Below are 18554 nucleotides of genomic sequence, written 5' to 3' on the forward strand. Positions count from 1 at the left end.
GCCAAACTCCTCAGCGCATCCCCCCCAGGAGTCCCAAGGCTGCCGTCGCACCCCCAGGGTCCACATCCCTGTGCCCATCCGGGGCTCACCTGCGCCACACTGCCGCCCAGACCATCCCTTCTAGTGTCAGGAAGAACGACGTTCCGAGGCAAGAGGCCTGGGTGCAAAAAATGAACCATGGTAAATCCGGTTGCTTGGGTTGTTTTGAGAGGACGGAGAGCGCGAACAGCGACCTGCGCCTGGAAGCCGCGAGCTAGAGCCAGCTGCGACACTCTCCTGTGCGCCCTGCACACCCGGCTGGCGCCGCGGGCGCCTCGGGCTTTTGAAAGGCCCGGGCGTGGAGACCTGGGCGCAGAACCCGCCCCAGACCCCGCCCCCGTGAGCAGGGCCTCCCCAGCCCCCATCCCGGATCTCACCGGCCTTCCGTGCCGGGACGGACCTGCGACTAAGACCTCCTTACCCCTCAGAGAAACCCACCTGCCTCATTCCTGTCCCTGCTCAGATGGGAGCTGGCGCAAGGAGTATATGTACATATATTCAGTGGCTTGGGTATGACATGTTTTGCAAAGATGCCCTAAAACCCTGGCCGCCCGAACCTGCTTCAACTCCTAGTAGAGACCCTGGATAAATCTAATTTGAAAACCACCTCCTGCCTAGTAAGTACGCAAAAGCGGTTTTGAATATTAAAAGGTATCTAAAAGAATTTGAAGGTACCTTCAAAGTACCAAGAAAACCTTAAAAACCTCCAAGAGGGCCCGGCGCGGTGGCGCAAGTGGTTAAAGTCCTCGCCTTGCACGCCCGGGATCCCATATGGGCGCCGGTTCTAATCCCGGTGGCCCCACTTCCCATCCAGCTCCCTGGCTGTGGCCCGGGAAGGCAGTCAAGGACGGCCCAAAGCTTTGGGAACCTGCACCCGCATGGGAGACCCGGAAGAGGCTCCTGGCTTAGGATCGGCATAGCATTGGCCGTTGCAGCTCACTTGGGGAGTGAATCATCGGAGGAAAGATCTTCTTCTCTGTCTCTCCTCTCTGTATATCCGCCTTTCTAATAAAAATAAAAAATAAATCGTTAAAACAAACAAACAAAAAACACCAAGAAAGAGCGCACCGGGACCGGTTGCTGTCCCGACCGCTCTACTTCCCATCCAGTTTCCTGCTTGTGGTCTGGGAGAGTGGTCAAGGACGGACCAAGGCCTTGGGACCCTGCACACATGTGGGAGACCAGGAAGAAGCTCTTGGCTCTTAGCTTCAGCTCAGTTCCAGCTGTTGTGGCCACTTCTGGAGTGAACTAGCAGAAGAAGATCTTTCTATCTCCTCTCTGTAAATCTACCCCTCCGGCCCGGCAGCGGCGTGGCCTAACAGCTAAAGTCCTTGCCTTAAACGCGCCGACATCCCATATGGGCGCTGGTTCTAATCCCAGCAGCTCCACTTCCCATCCAGCTCCCTGCTTGTGGCCTGGGAAAGCAGTCGAGGACAGCCCAAAGCCTTAGGATCCTGCACCCACGTGGGAGACCTGGAGGAGGTTCCTGGTTCCCGGTTCCTGGCTTTGGATCTGCACAGCAACGGCCATTGCAGTCACTTGGGGAGTGAATCATTGGACGGAATACCTTCCTCTCTGTCTCTCCTCCTCTAGGTATATCAGACTTTGCAGTAAAAATAAACTAAAAAAAAAAAAAAATCTTTCTCTGATTTTCAAATGAAACGAATCTTTTAAAAAAATTGACATTTCATATATTCTCCTCTATTCTCTTTTCTCAAGATTGGAACATCTCCTCAACTCTGATCTTTTCGCTTTCACTGACGACGAAAACAAAAAAGCAACAGGAAAAGTGCCTCCCCAGCTCCACCTGCAGAGCTGCTGGACTGCCTTTGTGTCCCCAGGGTTATTCCCTCATCGTGAACTCTCACCCAAGGCCAGGATGTTTCCTCAATTCATTCCCTCTTGTTTACACAAATCCTTTTGTGGTCCTCATCCATTTCACCCTGTTTCTTAGGTCATTCCCTCGGCATGCTCCTATAAAGTAAGCTACAACGTCCATACTAACAATTAAAACAGTAATGCTTAATAAAAGCATTCCCTTGAATCCCAAGTGTCTCCCTTCAGGCGCCATTCTGTATCTGCCCTCATCTTTTACAGTGAAACTTCTCCCGGAATGTGCTCTAAACTTCCTGTCTTCAGATCTACCTTTTTGTCTGTTCATCCCTGCTGCTCCACACTTTCTTGCCCACTTGCTAGTCACAGAGCCCTGTGGTGACTTCTCACTCGACTGGTTGGCACCATGAGATCAGGTGATGGTTTCTTCTCTAAAATACATTCTTCACTTGACTTGCAGGATCCATCTCCTCTTCCTCCCCGTGTCTCTCTCCCTCTCTCTTTCATGAGCTATCACTGGTGGTCCTGCTGATCTAATTGTGGCTCTCAGGACTCAGTCTTGTAATCTTTATCCATCCTCCCTTAGTTGCTGATTCTATCTGGTGTATAACTTTAAGGGCTATCCATATACTGATACATTCCTTTTGTTTGTTTTTGAATATTTAGGTACTTCTTTGAAAGGCAGAGTTGGAAAGATAAAGGTCTTCCATTAGTTCAGTCCTCAACTGGTCCCAACAGCCCAGGCTAGGCAAGGCGAGAGCCGGGAACTGGAACTCCATTTGACCTGCCACTTTGGCGCAGGGCCTCAAGTGCCTGGATCCTTTCCCCCCTGTTTACCCAGACACATTAGCAAGGGATTTGGATCAGAAGTGGAGCAGCCAGGAATGGCAACCAGGCTCATCCTCCACCTTGTGCCAGCATCCCACATGGGCACTAGTTTTGTTATCCTGGCTGCTTCACTTCTAACCCATCTCCCTGTATATGGCCTAGGAAAGAAGCAGAGGATGCTCCAAGTCTTTGGGAGCCTGTATCCACTTGGAAGGTCTGGAAGAGGCACTTGGCTCCCAGCCTCAGATCAGCCAGGGCTGGCCATTACCACCATTTAGGGAGCGAACCAATGGGTGGAAAACTTCTGTCTCTCCTCTGTCTGTAAAGTTTGCCTTCCAAAAAAAAGAAAAGAAAAAAAAAGAGTTAAAAAGAGGGAGAGAACAGAGATACACATACAGAGAGAGAGAGAGAGAGAGAGAGAGAGAGAGAAACCAGGAGCTATGTTTCATCTGCTGGTTTACTTCTCAAATGACTGCAATAGACAGGGCTGGGCCAGGCCCAAAAAAGAAGGCTAGAACTCAATGCAAGTCTCCCACACAGGTGACAAAGGTCTAAATACTTAGGCCATCTTCTGCTACTTACTGAAGTATATTGACAGAGAACAGGATCAGAAGTAAAGCAGCCAAAACTCAAACCAGGACCCATATCTGCTGGCCACAAAGTAGGCAACAGCTTAACCAATATATTTAACCTAAAGATTCCTATGTGTGCATGACTTGAAGCTTGCTACTTCAATTGCCTGCCATCACATGCTTTTCCTCACTTCTAAATTGGTAGATAATTGTCTTCCTTCACAAACTATTTTGAAGGTTATATGAAATATTTAGCTTGTTATCCATAATCCTTCCTTTTTTTAAGAGCTTTAAGACTGAATTATGGGGTCCAGTGCTGTAGCCTAGCTGCTAAAGCCCTCACCTTGGACACGCCAAGATTCTATATGGGTGCCAGTTGTGGTCCCAGCTGCTCCACTTCCCAACCAGCTCCCTGCTTGTGGCCTGGGAGGGCAGTTGAGGATGGCCCAAGGCCTTGGGACCCTTCACTCACCTGGGAGACCCGGTTGGGGCTCCAGGTTCCTGGCTTTGGATCGGCACAGCACTGGCATTGCGGTCACTTGGAGAGTAGGTCATCCGGCAGAGGATCTTCTTCTCTGTCTTTCCTCCTCTCTGTATATCTGACTTTGCAATAAAAATAAATCTTAAAAAAAAAAAAAAGGCTGAATTATTGAGACCCAGAATTAGACTGAAAATGTCTTTGGTAACTCTTTTCCCCTTATTCAGAAATGACCACTGTTAACTAATAGAGGTCAGGGAGGATGATGGGAGCCAATCCTTGGACAAGTAGGACAGGCCGGGAGGCTAATGCTGCTACTGAGGGGTGCTCCCGTGGCAGCAGTTCCTTCCTGGAGCGACTGCTGCCATAGACCTGCAAGAAAGCACAAGGCCTCCTGACGACACTCAGACTGGGCCTCGAGGCTTTTGCTGCAGGTGATCTGCATCCTTGGAGCTGGAGCTGGAGCTGGAGCGTCAGCTGGGGGGCCTCCATCAGCTTTATCTGGGAGACTCCACCAAATGCCTTGGGGCACGTTCCTTTCAGGAAGTGTGAATGCACAGGTTTTATAGTGCATAGCAATGTAAAATGACCAGCGTGCTAAAGGGTTTTTGTTGTTAGCTCTTACATCCTAGTCTAGAGAGACATCATAGGAACTCCTTGATGAGTTACTATTTCAATGACTCCAGATTAAACAGCTGCCCTCCAACAAGAGGCCACTGGTAGCATGCTCGCCGCCTGCTCACAAGGCTGGCTTTTGGAAGCCAAGAGCTCTCACCTGTGTATATTACTTGAGTAATATCAACTGGGTGCTCATGGAGTTTGCCTTTCATTGGTTATAAAGGTAAGCAAACTAATTCATGGGACTTTCAGGATGCAGACCGAGAATAGGAAGGTAGTAAAAGAGAGCCTTGAGAGACTATGTCAATCAAGTGAACACAAACTAAGTGTGGGAGAAGACAGGCTTTCATTATGTTTATATGGAGTTTATACATATATGTATATACACACATTTAAAACATACATATATATTTACAGAGTGTGAGAGATATGACACCAGACAATCTAGGATGTATTAAGGGGTCTTTATTAGCCATGTTTGGTGATGGCAGTGCCCACTAGAAATTAGCAAGTGAAGTTACCAAGGCAATCCAGTCTGAATTGAAACCCTGAAAGAAACAAATAGTCATTACAGTGAAACCTAAACCTGTCCATTAAATTGAAAACCTATAAATTAAAACACCAGGAGCAAACAACCTGGACACCCTTACAAAGCTGTAGACATTCACCTTTCCCTGGCTTCTCTGTCCACATTCCATCACTGCAAGGTCCCACTTCTCCTGGAACTCTAGAAAGTGCACGAACTAGCTATACAAAGTATCTTAGCATTTGCATTTTCACTGACTGGCCAAGCATGAAGAGAGGGTGAGAGGAACAGAGTCCTGCAGGGGCGTATTCAGGGGCTGCCCGTCTTCAGGGGCTGCCCGTCTTCAGAGTCTGCCCACGGGAAGTCAGAGAGCAAGCAGCCGCTGGGAAGTCCAAGACAGGCGAGTGAGCCTGAGTTAGAAGAACAGCCTCAACGACAACAATGACAACAACAAATTACAGCACCATGAAAAAACACACCACTGAGTAACACATGGGTGACAAAAAGGAAACACAAAAGTCTCTTGGGAAAAATGATGCCATCATTGTAATCCATGAGCCAGCAATGAATTTGACAAGAGAAAAGAAAGTATTTAAGTATTTGGAATAAATAAAACTGAAATAAAAAACATTGAAACACATGGGATGCAGCCAAAAAAAAAAAAAAACCAGTATGGTTCGGATTATTGAAGTTACACTTTCCATGCGGGTTTCCTTATATGAGAGAGAACATATGGTATTTGTTCTTTTGTGATTGATTTATTTCACTGAGCATAATGGTCTCTAGGTAGGCCCACCTAGTTGTAAATAGTATAATTTCATTCTTCTTACTAGCTGAATAATATTCCATGGAGTAGATGTACCACAGTTGCTTTAACCACTCTTCTTTGGACGCACAGCAGGATTGTTTCCACGTCTTTGTTATTGTGGATTGTGCTGCTGCAAATATAGGGTTACAGCTCCCCTTCTCATATGCAGATTTCACTTGTATTGGGTATATTCCTAGGAGCAGGATAGCTGGGTCATATGGCAGCTTTATTTGCAATTCTCCAAGCACTCTTCATACTGATTTCCACAGTGGCTATACAAGCCTACACTCCCACCAGCAGCAGTGAAGGAGGGTGCCTTTCCCCCCACATCCACACCAGCAGGTGTTGTTAGTTGACTTCTGAATGTAGGCCAGTCTCACTGCAGTTAGGTGGTACCTCCACGTGGTTTTCATTTTGTATCTCTCTTATGGCTAGGGAGCCTGAGCACCTTTTCATATGTCTGTTAGCCATTTGAATCTGTTCTTTTGAACACTGTTCATTTCCTTTGCCCATTTTGTTACAGGTTTGTTTGTTTGTTTGTTTTGCTGTCCCTGGGTTTCTGAAGCTCTTTGTAAATCCTGGATATTAGTCCCCTATCATTTGTGTAGTGTGCTAAAATTTTCTCCCATTCGGTTGCTTGCTTCTTCACTTTGTAAATTGTTTCCTTTGCTGTACAGAAGCTTTTTAGTTTGATGGGGTCCCATTTGTTTATTTTGGCTTTGACTGCCTGTGCTTTTGGTGTCTTTTCTAGAAAGTTTTTTTCCTGTTCGTATATCTTGGAGTGTCCTTCCTATGCTTTTCTTTAGTAGTTTGATGGTTTCTGGGTGTGGATTTAGATCCTTGATCCATTTAGAGCTAAGTTTTGTATAATGTGACAGGGGTGGATCTTGCTTCTTCATTCTGCAAGCTGCTATCCAGTTGTCCCAACAGCATTTGTTGAATAGACCAGGCTTTTTGCCTGGATTGTTTTCCGTTTTCTTGTCAAAGATTAGGTGAGTATACATGTGTGGATTTCCTTCTGGTGTTTCTATTCTGTTCCACTGATCTTCTTCTCTGTTTCTGTACCAGTACCAGACTGTTTTATAACCACTGCTCTGTCTTGAGGTCTGAATTGTGATTCCTCCAGGGTGATTTCTATTTTTCAGGATAGCTTTGGCTATTCGTGATCTTTTGTGATTCCTGATGAACTTTTGTATCATCTTTTCTATTTCTAAAAACAATGTTGTTGGGATTTTTATTGGGATTGCATTGAATCTGTATGTTGCTTTTGGTAATATGGTCATTTTTATTATGTTGATCCTGCCAATCCAGGAACATGGTAAGTTTCTCCATTTTTCAAAAGGTCTTCTTCTATTTTCTTTTTTAATGTTTTGTAGTTTTCTTCATAGAGGTCTTCCACATATTTAGTTAGCTTAATTCCTAGGTATTTAAGATTTCTCTCCTCTTTTAAAGGGGACTGTACTTACAATTTCTTTCTCATCCGTGGAATTATTTGTGTACACTAATGTCATTGACTTGTGTTAATTAATTTTATATCCTGCTACACTGCCAAAGTCTCTTATGAGTTCCAATGGTCTTTTTTTTTTAAGATTTATTTTATTTTTATTGGAAAGTCAGATATACAGAGAAGAGGAGAGACAGAGAGGAAGGTCTTTCGTCAGATGATTCACTCCCGAAGTGAGCGCAATGGCTGGTGCTGTGCCTAACCAAAGCCAGGATCCAGGAACTTCCTCCAGGTCTCCCACATGGGTGCAGGGTCCCAAGGCCTTGGGCCATCCTCTGCTGCTTTCCCAGGCCACAGGCAGCAAGCTGGATGGGAAGTGGAGCTGCTGGGATTAGAACCGGCACCCATATGAAATCCCAGCATGTGTGAGACGAAGTCTTTAGCTGCTAGGCTACTGCATAGGACCTATTTTGGGGGGATGATCTTTTTTTTTTTTTAACTTAGTGTTTACATTGTCTTATGGGATACAGTTCCATAGGTACTGGGATTCCCTCCCAACCCTCCCCCCATGGTGGATTCCTCCACCCTGTTGTGAGACCTCAGTTCAAGATCAGTTGAGATACCTTCACCGCAAGCATATACCTAGCATAGAGTCCAGCATCTTACTATCCAGATAAGCTCATCTGCTTCTTGGGGAGACCTTCTCTGGTCTGTAGGTATGGCCCAGAGAGCAAGATCCTGATCAATTAAGAGCCCCAGCAGCCACGGTATATTTCGTTATGGAGTTAATTGACATAGTATTGAGTAAACAATAAGTTAAAATTACATGTAAGTTCTTGACAACCTCCTGCGACTATTTCAATGACATTTTAACAATTGAGGTGCATAACGGGTTTGGGGGGGCGTTGCAGAGAAATCTCTCATACCTTGGTGATGAGTACTTGTTCTTTGTGTTCCATCTAGCAGGGCATGTGTGAGTCCTTGATGACCTATCTTTCTTTGTTGTTCTCTGCTTATCTATTCCTATTTGTGTGTGTATGTGAGTGTGTGAATGTGTGTGTGTGTGTGTGTGTGTGTGTGTGTGTTGGGGGGAGGGGGTTCAGGAGGAACCTTGTTGGTCGTTAGAGAGGGTAGAGGCCCAGAGCTGGAACTAGGTAAGGACTGGAGAAGGTTTGGGGGGATTACATAGTTGTTTAGGGCTCAAAGGGTCAAGCGCTACAGGAAAGTGGGTAAGACCATTCATTGTTTCCACCTTCTCCTTTTTCCTTCCTGTATCTGGGGAAAGGGAAGAGAGAAAGGGAGAAGCCACACCTACCCTCTCAACCATCTCAGGCTCCCCGATGTGGGGCATGCTCCAAAGGTCCTGCTCAAGTGGTTTTGATAGTTCGGCTGTTCTGAATTGCTGCCGGTCTCTCCATTCCAATCACGATGGAATTGCTTCAGAATCCACTGGCTAACATAGTCCACCTTATCACCTCCACTTGCCCAGATTTTCACTCCAACACTTGGCTGGGGTAGTTGATTGATTTGTTCTGTCCTCTGTTGTGGTGCCAGGTAACCTATGCAGGCTCTAATTTACTACCATTTTCTCCATGTGCACCCGGATATGCTGTCCACTGCGCCATCTGAGCCACTGTGGAGGCCCAGCTCTGACACATGCACTCCACAGTCAGACCATGGAACCTACAATTTTCTCCATGGTTGGAGTTCTGAATCTAGCAGTCTGATCGGGATATTCCCAAAGAAACTTCATCTGAAGTGATCCCAGAGTCTTCTGTGTGCTTGCCAGTACAAGGTCCGGCATAGACCATTGCCTCAATCAGCCTATGCATATGCTGGTCGTTGCAATTGCTGGGTCAGGTCTGCCTCCAGCCCCATCTTCTACACAAACCAATGGGTGTTGCAGTCCAGTCAGATCCTGCCCACCACACACTCAGCCCTCATGCAAACCAATGGGAGTTAGAGCCTAATCAGAGCAACCCACAATAACCCCCACCAGTCCCTCCTCCTGCCCTGGTTCCCATGCCTGCCAGTACGTACAGCAGACTGGTTCAGTCTGTCCCACATCCCATTCAGCTCTCATATGTCACTGGGCATTGAAGCCTAGTTCAACTCAACCAGCCCCACTATCAAGCCCACACATGTGCTGGCAGGTGCCACTCTCTATCTATCCATGCCTGCCCTGGTCCTTGTTCTCACGCTTGCCAGTGGGAGTGGCAACACAAGAGGGAGTTGCCCACTCTTTTCTTACTGGACCCACTCCTGGATCATGCACTCTGTAGGTGGTTCTGCAGTTTGGCTTGACAGCTGATGTTGCGGCAAAGCCCAACCAACCCTCACCCACTCTGGACTGTGCATACACTAGTAGGAACAGTCAGCCCCGTCTGGCTTTTCCCTGATCCAGCTCTCATGAGGCCAACAGGTGTTGTATCTCTGTTGGGTCTGATCTGCCCCCATCCCAACTCAAGCTCTTTAGTGGGAGTGGTGGTCCAGCTCGGGAGCCCCAGGTAGTGACTCTACTAGCTTTGTTCCCTCCACCCCGGGTCTCACGTGTGCTGGTTTGGTGCTGCAGCCTGGTGTGGCATGACCTGCCTGACCTCAGCTTTTGCCAGCAGGTGCCGCAGCCTGGCCTGGCCCAGACCACCCCTAATTCCAGCTCAGGTTGGTAGGGGCTACAGCTTAGCCCAGCCCAGCTGGTACCCAGTCCAAGCCCTCATGTGTACTGGTGGGTGTGTGTCGTGACCAAACCCGGCCTGACCCACACTCCATCTGGTGCTCGGGTTTGCCATTGTGTGATGTCAACTGCCTGGTTCACCCCTGATCTGCACCAAATGTATGCCGCTGGGTGGAATGAGTATTTAATGAAGTGAATGCATGATGCCCTAATACTAGAAACTCCCGCAGTAACTGCAATGCCTTTTTCAGAAAGTAGCTGTTGTCAGTGTGTCACTGGGAATCTGAAGCTCACATTGATTTGAAATCTAGAGTCATAATAGACAAGACACATTTTACATAAAATTTATAACATTTATTTAGGCAAAAAAAAAATCTCCAAATGTAAATCTAAAGACACAACATTAATACTTACATGTTATTCCGATTTAAAATGTAGCATGATTCATGTATAGAATACCCCATTTTATCTGGTCATAGAACATGCCGTCCATCCAGATAACTGAGCCTTTGAAATGTACACACATTACACACTTTCAATAGAACTTTTCATATCCTTTGATTAAACTCTTCCATCAACACAATTTAAGCAAAGGATAGTTTTTCTCTCACAAGTCAGAATTTGACAGTGAGAATTCTACAAAAATCATGGAATTTAAAAATTTCATTCTTTACATTTATCTGAGAGTAAAAATGTTGATAAAACATCTTTCCAATTTTTTTTTAAATTTTTAAGATTTGTTTATTTGAAAGACAGAGAGAGATGCCAGTTTCACCAGTGTCATGAGCGACACCTTAACCTGCAGTGCCACAATGCTGGCCCTGTCTTCTCATTTTTGTTTTGAATTTTCATTTATTTGAGAGGGAGAACAGGGAAAGATAGAGAGCTCTTAAAGACTGGTTCCCTCTCCAGATGTCAGCAACAGCCCAGCTGAGGCTGACGGCTGGAGCCAAGCACTCAGCCCAGGTCTCCCAAGTGGGTGGCGGGAACCTAGTCCCTGGAGCCATCACCACTGCCTCCCATGATCCTCATTGCAGGAAACTGGAATCAAGAATGGAACCAGATATGGAACCAGACAGCTTGATATGGGATGAGGGCATCAGAACTGCAAAGCCAAACAAGAACAACACATGCCCACAGCCTCCTATTTCTTAAGAGGAAAATGCTCTCAAATTTCTGCTTTCATTAGATCAGTAGCTTCTTCTAAGCTGATTAAAATAAGCATAAAAGAATCCAATTTACAGTTTTCCCCAAAGTAAGGTCAAAATTAATAAGCACATACTATTAATGAACTGGATTTATGTTTCTCAGTGCAATAATTTTTGATAAATTTCCGTTTTTGAAATGTTCATAGTAGCTGTTCTATCTAGCTATCCAAGGAGACTGGGTTGTCTCAAAGAACTTTACTTCATTCAGAATATGAGAAACAGTATTGATCTTTGCATAATTTACCCCAAAATGTGGGGTAGGAGACAGGCAAGAAAAAGCTAGCTCTTTCTTAGGCTACCAGTTAACACAGAGTGTCTTAGGTTAAGCTTTGAAAGCCAAAAAAAAAAAAAAAGTTCATTGTCATGAGTATATTGTGTCATAAAATGCCTATTAAGTCAGAAATATTAAATCAGATAAAGCACACTCAGCAAAATAGTGTTCTTCTCATCACTGGACAAAGGTTGGTTTTGCATTGTTCCTAAATAGCTCATGAATGAACAAGAAAAAATTGAAAATTTCTCAAAACACAGCAAATGGTAAAGACTAAACATCCAGTATCCCTAAAATCATTTGAAATTGCTAAAACAATTTAAGTGGGAAACTAAAGCTTACAGACCTCTGTGGAAGCTGTCTCCGAGTACTATTCTGAACTCCAGTTGTACCAAGTCCCCACATAAGTAATAAACAAATGGAACTGGAAGAGCCCCCATCCACCAACAGTATGATAAGGTCTTGCTTATACCTTTAGTTTAGCAATCCTGCTTACATCATAAAAGCTATACAATAACCCAGTAATGTAAACAAACCATTGGAAAGCAGGAGAGGGATAGGTTTTGCAATTTGTTTTTATAAACAGAACAGAGTTTGTTTTTCCTGCTGTTATGTTCAGCCTTGGGCACTGCTGTCCATCTTTATGAGGGGGGTGGGCAATGCATTTGAAAACACTAAGCCAAACCTGGAACTCCTTACTCTGATTTACTCCAATTTAGCATATAAATAGTATGTTTTCATTAATGTGTGTTTATGAAGATGGCCCAATTCTCTCTCTCTCTCTCTTTTTTACACAATGTATTTATTTGAAAGGCAGAATTACACAGAGACTAGACACAGACAAAATTTCCATCCACTGAGTCACTCCCTAAAGGGCCAAAACTTTGAACCATCTTTCACTGCTTTACCAGATACATTAGCAGATAACTTTATCAGAAACAGAGCTGCTAGAATTTGAACTCACATCATAGCTGGCTACTTAATTAACTATGCCACAGCTGGCCTTAGACCAATGCCATCTTAACACATGGTGCAATTAAAGCTAAATTAAAGTGAATGAGAAGATAGGCCAGCACAAAAGGTCCCAACTGCAAGAGCTACTGCCTAAAGCTGGATAGATAGGCCTGATGGCTTGGGACTTGATTTTTTGAGTCCTTGGAAGTTTGCCAATGAAAGAGCACATGAACACAAACTCCCATAGCAGTCTTACTCACTTGGACACTGAGTAGTTCACAGAGGTCAACTACTGCCATTGGATGGCATTCCTGCCCAAAGGAAACAAGCAGCAGTATTCACAATTCCCAGAACTGCTTCCATTCTTGCTCAGAGTTTAAACTATTCCTGCTACGATTCAATTTATGTTTCTTTTTAACTGAATAAAAGAAAAAGTCTTGTAGTGTATAAAGTCTACAGTAAAACGTACGTGATACAAAAATGAAATGCCTTGGTGTTGGCACTATAGGACAGTGCATAAAGCCACTGACTGTGGTGCTGGCATCCCATTTAGGTGCTTATTTGAGTCCTGGCTGATGATGCACTAGAACAGAAGAAGACGGCCCAAGTCCTTGGGATACCTAGAAGAAGCTCCTGGCTTCTGGCTTGCGACCAGCCCAGCTCTCGCCATTGCAGTCATTTGGGGAGTGAACCAATGGATGGAAGAAGGAAGATCTCTCTCCATCTCTTCTTTTCCTCTCTTTGTAATTCTGGCTTTAAAATAAATGAACCTTTTTTAAAAAACCCACCTCAATCATATTTGCTCAGTGACGCCAATAAGTATTATTATCACCTACAAACTCTAATCCATTTCCTTTAGTGGATTGGGAACCGCTTTAGTGACATTTTATATTATCTTAGCACAGCAATGATTACAAGTAGTTCAAGCCAAGCCAAAGTTGTGCTTGAAGCAGCACCTCTAAGCCACATGAGAGAGCCCATGACTGCACCAAGTACTGTCAGGTACACATGGGCAGGCCATTGTGCCTCATGATTTCAGTTATCCATACTACTATGTTTCAGCCAGATTCCAAACATTATGAAGAGTTCTGTGCCTTGTTATGCACACAATTTTAAGAACTATCCCAACCACAAAGTTACCAAAATATATATAGATTTGGAATGTGATCGGTTCTTTTGTTTTTAAGATTCAGAAGTAGCTGGCCACTGCTGGTGCTCACAATAGTTTATTTATTTCACTGTTGTTTTAAAGATTTTTGAGCCTTTGTCAAGAAATTATTCTGAATAAGAAGGGATTTACTGTTTTCCATATACATTAGCCAGTTCTGAAAACAATCTGCAGATACAAAATTTGAGCAGTACCCCTTAGAGAACACGCACTTTTGAAGCTTCTCAAATAGGCTTTCCCTTAACTATACTAGAATTGGTCAGCATAGCAACTTTCTTGCTACTGTAGGCCATCCTATTTTCTGAATTTTGCTTTAGAAATTAAAATTTTAAAAAAGACCCAAAAAGAGCTTTTAAAAAGAACTTTTCACTTCCTTTGAAACAAAGTTAGTCTGTGAAAGTTCATCTTATACCTACAAAAATTTCTTAAACCAATTGAGGCAGAATTAATCCACTAAGTAATTCAGTTTTTAATGGTTCTAATCTCTCATTTTCTTTTCACCTGTTTTTATAACATTTCATTTAGAATCTAATGGGAGCACTCTGGCCAGTATGTGAGGTTTCAGACTAGTAGGACATTGGTGCCTCCCAAGTGATCTATTAATTGCTTCTTTACCATAACGATCAGAAATCTTTTGTAAAGGCAGGTGTCTGAAAAATAATCCATCAAAAATATTTCCTTTTAAGCACTGCAACTAGAATCATTGCATTTCACCATTTAACAACAGTCTAATTCTTTCTGTCATTTTTGGCAGTGAGATGTGACATCTTTCTCCAACATGAATATATCGAGAAGATACACATATTTCGAACAAAAGAAAATAAACTTTTGTAGCAGAGTTTATTATAACTGTAGCCGACTGTGTTCTAACTGAGCACACTGACAGTATGGATAAACTACAAAAAGCTGACATGGAGACGGATGGTCAGTTTTCACTGCAGACAGTTCTTTAAAAAAATCACATTTCCACAACAGTTTAGTATATAGAGATTGGGACAGTGAGTCCTGAACACAGAATGTTGTCATATCTTACACTGTGATCTTGGGGGGAGGACGTCTCTAGGGTGTCCCAGCAGTCTGCAGAAGTGGCAGTTGGCACTTCCAGGTCTAACTGCAGAGGACAGGGTTTGCTTACTACCTCAGGAGAGGTGGGCCTCAGAAAGACAGCAGGGGGGTTTGACAGCTACACCTCGACAGCGGTCCCATTTCTAAATGGTGCTCTCCCTTGGTAGTTTTTCTTTCTAATATATATATATATATTTTACCGTCCACCCAGGCCTCTGCCAATCTGTAGTTTCCCTAAAGAGATTTCTATTCTTTCACACTAAGAAGGTCATCTTATAAAAAATACATAGAGAATAAGGGGGTTATATACAGAAGCGGCATTAAATATACAATGGAAGCAGTGCCAGAAATGAGGGGAACAGCATACTGAGATCCGCAAATGGACAGGAAAGGACTTTGAGATCAGAAAAGATTGGCCTAATGGTTCGTGCAAACTGTAGAATGAGAAAACTGTAGAATCTCAAGCACAGGTGAGTTCAAACACTGAAAGATGTGGGAAATTTCCTAAAAGGCAATGATGGGGGAAGAGACCCTTCGTGCCTCATACGTTAAAAAATCACAAGACAAATTAGAGACTGTTCACGTGGGCAGTACTATGATCAACCCCAAGCTTGGTGTGATGACCGTGGTCAGAGAAACCCCACAACATCATACAGGGTAGGGTATTCCAAACAAAGAGATCACAAAGAGAAATCCTGTGGTTCAATTATCCAATTAACTATGGCTATCAATTTAATCTGGCCTGGGACTGCTTCTTCCCAGGAGGAGGCCTGCCGTGCCGCACAATGTGCTTTTCTAAGCTGTCCAGAATGGCCACAGCAATCTGCTGGACATGAGGGTCCGTCTGCTGGTGCTCCTTGATGTTGTATAAGTGCTGCAGTCCTCCTTCTTCGATCAGCATGCTGCAGTACCGGGAAGCTGAAACAGAAGCGGAGAACAGCTTTGCTTTGTTTTCCTTTGCTTTGAAGATTTACTTATTGGGCCTAGCGTGGTAGCCTAGTGGCTAAAGTTCTCACCCTTGCATGACTGGGAGCCCATAAGGGTGCTGGTTCACATCCAGGCTGCTTTACTTCCCTCCAGCTCCCAGCTTCTGGCCTGGGAGAACAGCTGAGACCAGCCCAAAGTTTTTGGGACCCTGCAGCCGTGTGGGATACCTGAAAAAAGTTCCTGGCTCCTGGCTTCGGATAGGCTCGGCTCAGCTCTGGCCGTTGTGGCCACTTTGGGAATAAACCTGCAGATGAAGATCTTTGTCTCTCTTTCTCTGTATATCTGCCTTTCCAATAAAAATAAATAAATCTTTAAAAAAATTTCCTTGTCAATTTCAAAGAGGAATCGTTCCATCCATTGGCTCACTCCCTAAGCCAGACCAGTCCAAAGCAGAGGCAGGAGCTTCTTCTGGGTCTTTCACCCGAGCAGCCAGGCCCCAAACACTTGAACCATCTTCCACTTGTTTCTCAGGCACACTGGTGGGGAGCTAAATCAGAACGGGAACAGCCTGGATTTGATCAGACACCCATACAGAATGCCAACTGTGCAGTCAAAGGCTTAACCTGGGGGGCTTCCACACCGGTTGGTGTCTCTTTCCTCCAACTTCAGCCCCCGCTCACACTTTTTAAAAATAACTTTCTTATATCATTTCTAGATCTCCTCACAAAAGAACTGGGATCTTAGGGTGTTTTTGCACTTAAATTTTACCTGTTTTGTTACTAAATACTAGCATGCTACAGCTAGATCAATACCTTTCAAAGATGTTATGTCTACAGTACAAGGCCCACACATGAACACACAAACAACTAACAAAACATTTCCTCCTTATCCCAGCACACATAATCTGGGGAATAAAGTAGTAAGAATCATGGTCACAAGCAGCTTTCCTTTGACTCAAAATCACAGGTAATGTACTTCGATCTAGTTCTTGTGTACTTTTTAAAAATATATTTATTTCTTTTTATTGGAAAGGCAGATTTACAGAGAGGAGATACAAAGAGAAAGATCCTCTATCTGTTGGTTCACTCCCCAGGTATCTGCAATGGCCAGAACTGAATCAGTTTGAAGCCAGGAGCTTTTTCCAGGTCTCCCATGCAGGTGCAGGGACCCACGGCATTGAGCCGTCCTCAACTGCTTTCCCAGGCCACAAGCAGGGAACTGGATGAGAAGTGGAGCAGCTGCAACACAAACTACCACCCCTATGGGATTCCAGCACTTGCAAGGTGAGGATTTAGCCATTGAACCATCACGCTGGGCCCTAGAGTACCTATGTTTGAGTCTTGGCTTTACTACTTTTTTTTTTTTTAATATTTATTTATCTGTATTGCAAAGTCAGATATACAGAAAGGAAAAGAGATAGAGAGGAAGATCTTCCATCCGATGATTCACTCCCCAAGTAAGCTCAATGGCCGGTGCTGCACTGATCCGAAACAAGGAGCCAAAAACTTCCTCCAGGTCTCCCATGTGGATGCAGGGAGCCAAGGCTTTGGACCCTCCTCTGCTGTTTTTCCAGGCCAGAAACAGGGAGCTGCATGGGAAGTGGGGATTAAAACCAGTCCCCATATGGGATCCCGGCACATGCAAGGCAAGGATTTTAGCCACTAGGCCACAGTGCTGGGCCCTTTGGCTTCACTTCTAATTCCAGCTTTCTACTAATATGATCACGAGGGGCAAGTAATGATGGTTCAAACACCTGGGTCCCTATCATCTGTGTGGATTTGAGGAGTAAACCAGTAATGGGAGCTCTCTCTTTGTGTCTTTTGTCTATCTCTCTGCTTTCAAATAAAATGAAAGTAATTTTTAAATTAAAAAAATAAGTTGGTGTCTTTGAAAATCACATCAATAAACAATTTAGAAATGGTTTTTCCAGGCCCAGAGTTGTGTCATGGCAAATTAAGCCACAATATGCAATGCTAGCAACCCATATTAGCAATGTTTTAAGAGCAAGCTGCTGCATTTCTGATGAAGCTTCATGCTAATGCACCTGGGAAGGCAACAGAAGATGGCCCAAGCACCCCTGTACCCACATGGGAGACCCAGAAGAAGTGCCAAGCTCCTGGCTGCACCAGGCAATTGTAGCCATCTGGGCAGTGAGCCAGTGGAAGGAAGATTTCATTTGCTTTCTCAGTCTCTCTGTAACTCTGCCTTTCAAATAAAGAAAAAAATAAATCTTGTGGGTTTTTTTTTTTTTGGTAAAACTTTAACATGAAAGGAGAATTTTACATGAGAGAGCAAATCATGGTTTCCTGGGACGGTACATACGATTCTTGCTGCAGACATGTTGCATGGCCCAAACTGCCCATAGCTGAACTCCAGGTGTTGTAAAACAGCCAAGTAAGGGGAAGAATGGATTAAAGGACCTAAAGGTTCAAAAGGAAAGAATTAAGCTTATACATCCTATGTTTGACATCATTGTCTAAAGCAACAGCTCACAAATTTCCATTTGAGAAATTTCATTCTATTATTTGTAACTTAACACAAATAAGCCATAGAAGATCATTTCTTTGTTCCAGAGAGAACAGGTCTTAGCACAGAGGAGGGAAGCTTATTAGAACACAGAACTAAGAGGAAACATTTTTCAAAGTACTTTTCTGGTCGAAAAGGCACACATTTGCAAACTGAGAGAGTTTGAAAACCAACTAGTAGAACACACGTCCTAATGGTTTGAACAGAAACAATGGGACATAATTTGGTGAAATAAAAAATATTGACAACATCAGTGTTTATGAGGTAGGTAACAAAAATAAATTGTTCCAATGTTAATCTGCATCCATCTTTTGGGTAATCAGTAACTTGTCGATCAAGTTACCTAATTGTCATAAACTGGGTTAGGCATCTAGTGTGCACTTTAACCAATGATTGTAAGCAATTTAACCAACCCAAAGTAGTACCACTTCTAGTTCCCTTAGTGCTCACATCTTGTTTCAGACTTCTCTAGAGCAAGTTGTTGCTTTCTATTCCTAAAATCTGCTCCTGTTTATCTTTTAAAGACCTTTCGCCACTTTCTAGTGTAGATTTAAAAGCTGTCATCTAAAAATTCTATGCAAATCTAGTATAAGGGCAAATTATATCTGATTCCCA

General features: G+C 43.9%; 2 protein-coding genes across 2 annotated transcripts in view; both read right to left on the reverse strand.

Annotated features, from left to right (window-relative positions):
* The window catches only part of ZYG11A (zyg-11 family member A, cell cycle regulator), a 35590-nt gene extending 35411 nt beyond the window's left edge, over positions 1 to 179 (reverse strand). The window contains exon 1 of the mRNA XM_040978613.1: positions 90 to 179. Within this exon, the coding sequence (XP_040834547.1) occupies positions 90 to 179 (90 nt within the window). The remainder of the gene's footprint in view (positions 1 to 89) is intronic.
* A 12985-nt stretch (positions 180 to 13164) lies between these two features.
* Positions 13165 to 18554, reverse strand: part of ZYG11B (zyg-11 family member B, cell cycle regulator) — a 66685-nt gene continuing 61295 nt past the window's right edge. Inside the window, exons 13-14 of the mRNA XM_040978535.1 lie at positions 17736 to 17833; positions 13165 to 15404 (exon numbers count right to left, since the gene is read on the reverse strand). Of these exons, the coding sequence (XP_040834469.1) occupies positions 15214 to 15404; positions 17736 to 17833 (289 nt within the window). The 3' untranslated portion in view covers positions 13165 to 15213. The remainder of the gene's footprint in view (positions 15405 to 17735; positions 17834 to 18554) is intronic.

Source organism: Ochotona curzoniae, unplaced genomic scaffold (assembly GCF_017591425.1).
Source record: "Ochotona curzoniae isolate NIBS_2020 unplaced genomic scaffold, NIBS_Ocur_1.0 contig_291, whole genome shotgun sequence".
Taxonomy (NCBI): Eukaryota; Metazoa; Chordata; class Mammalia; order Lagomorpha; family Ochotonidae; genus Ochotona; species Ochotona curzoniae.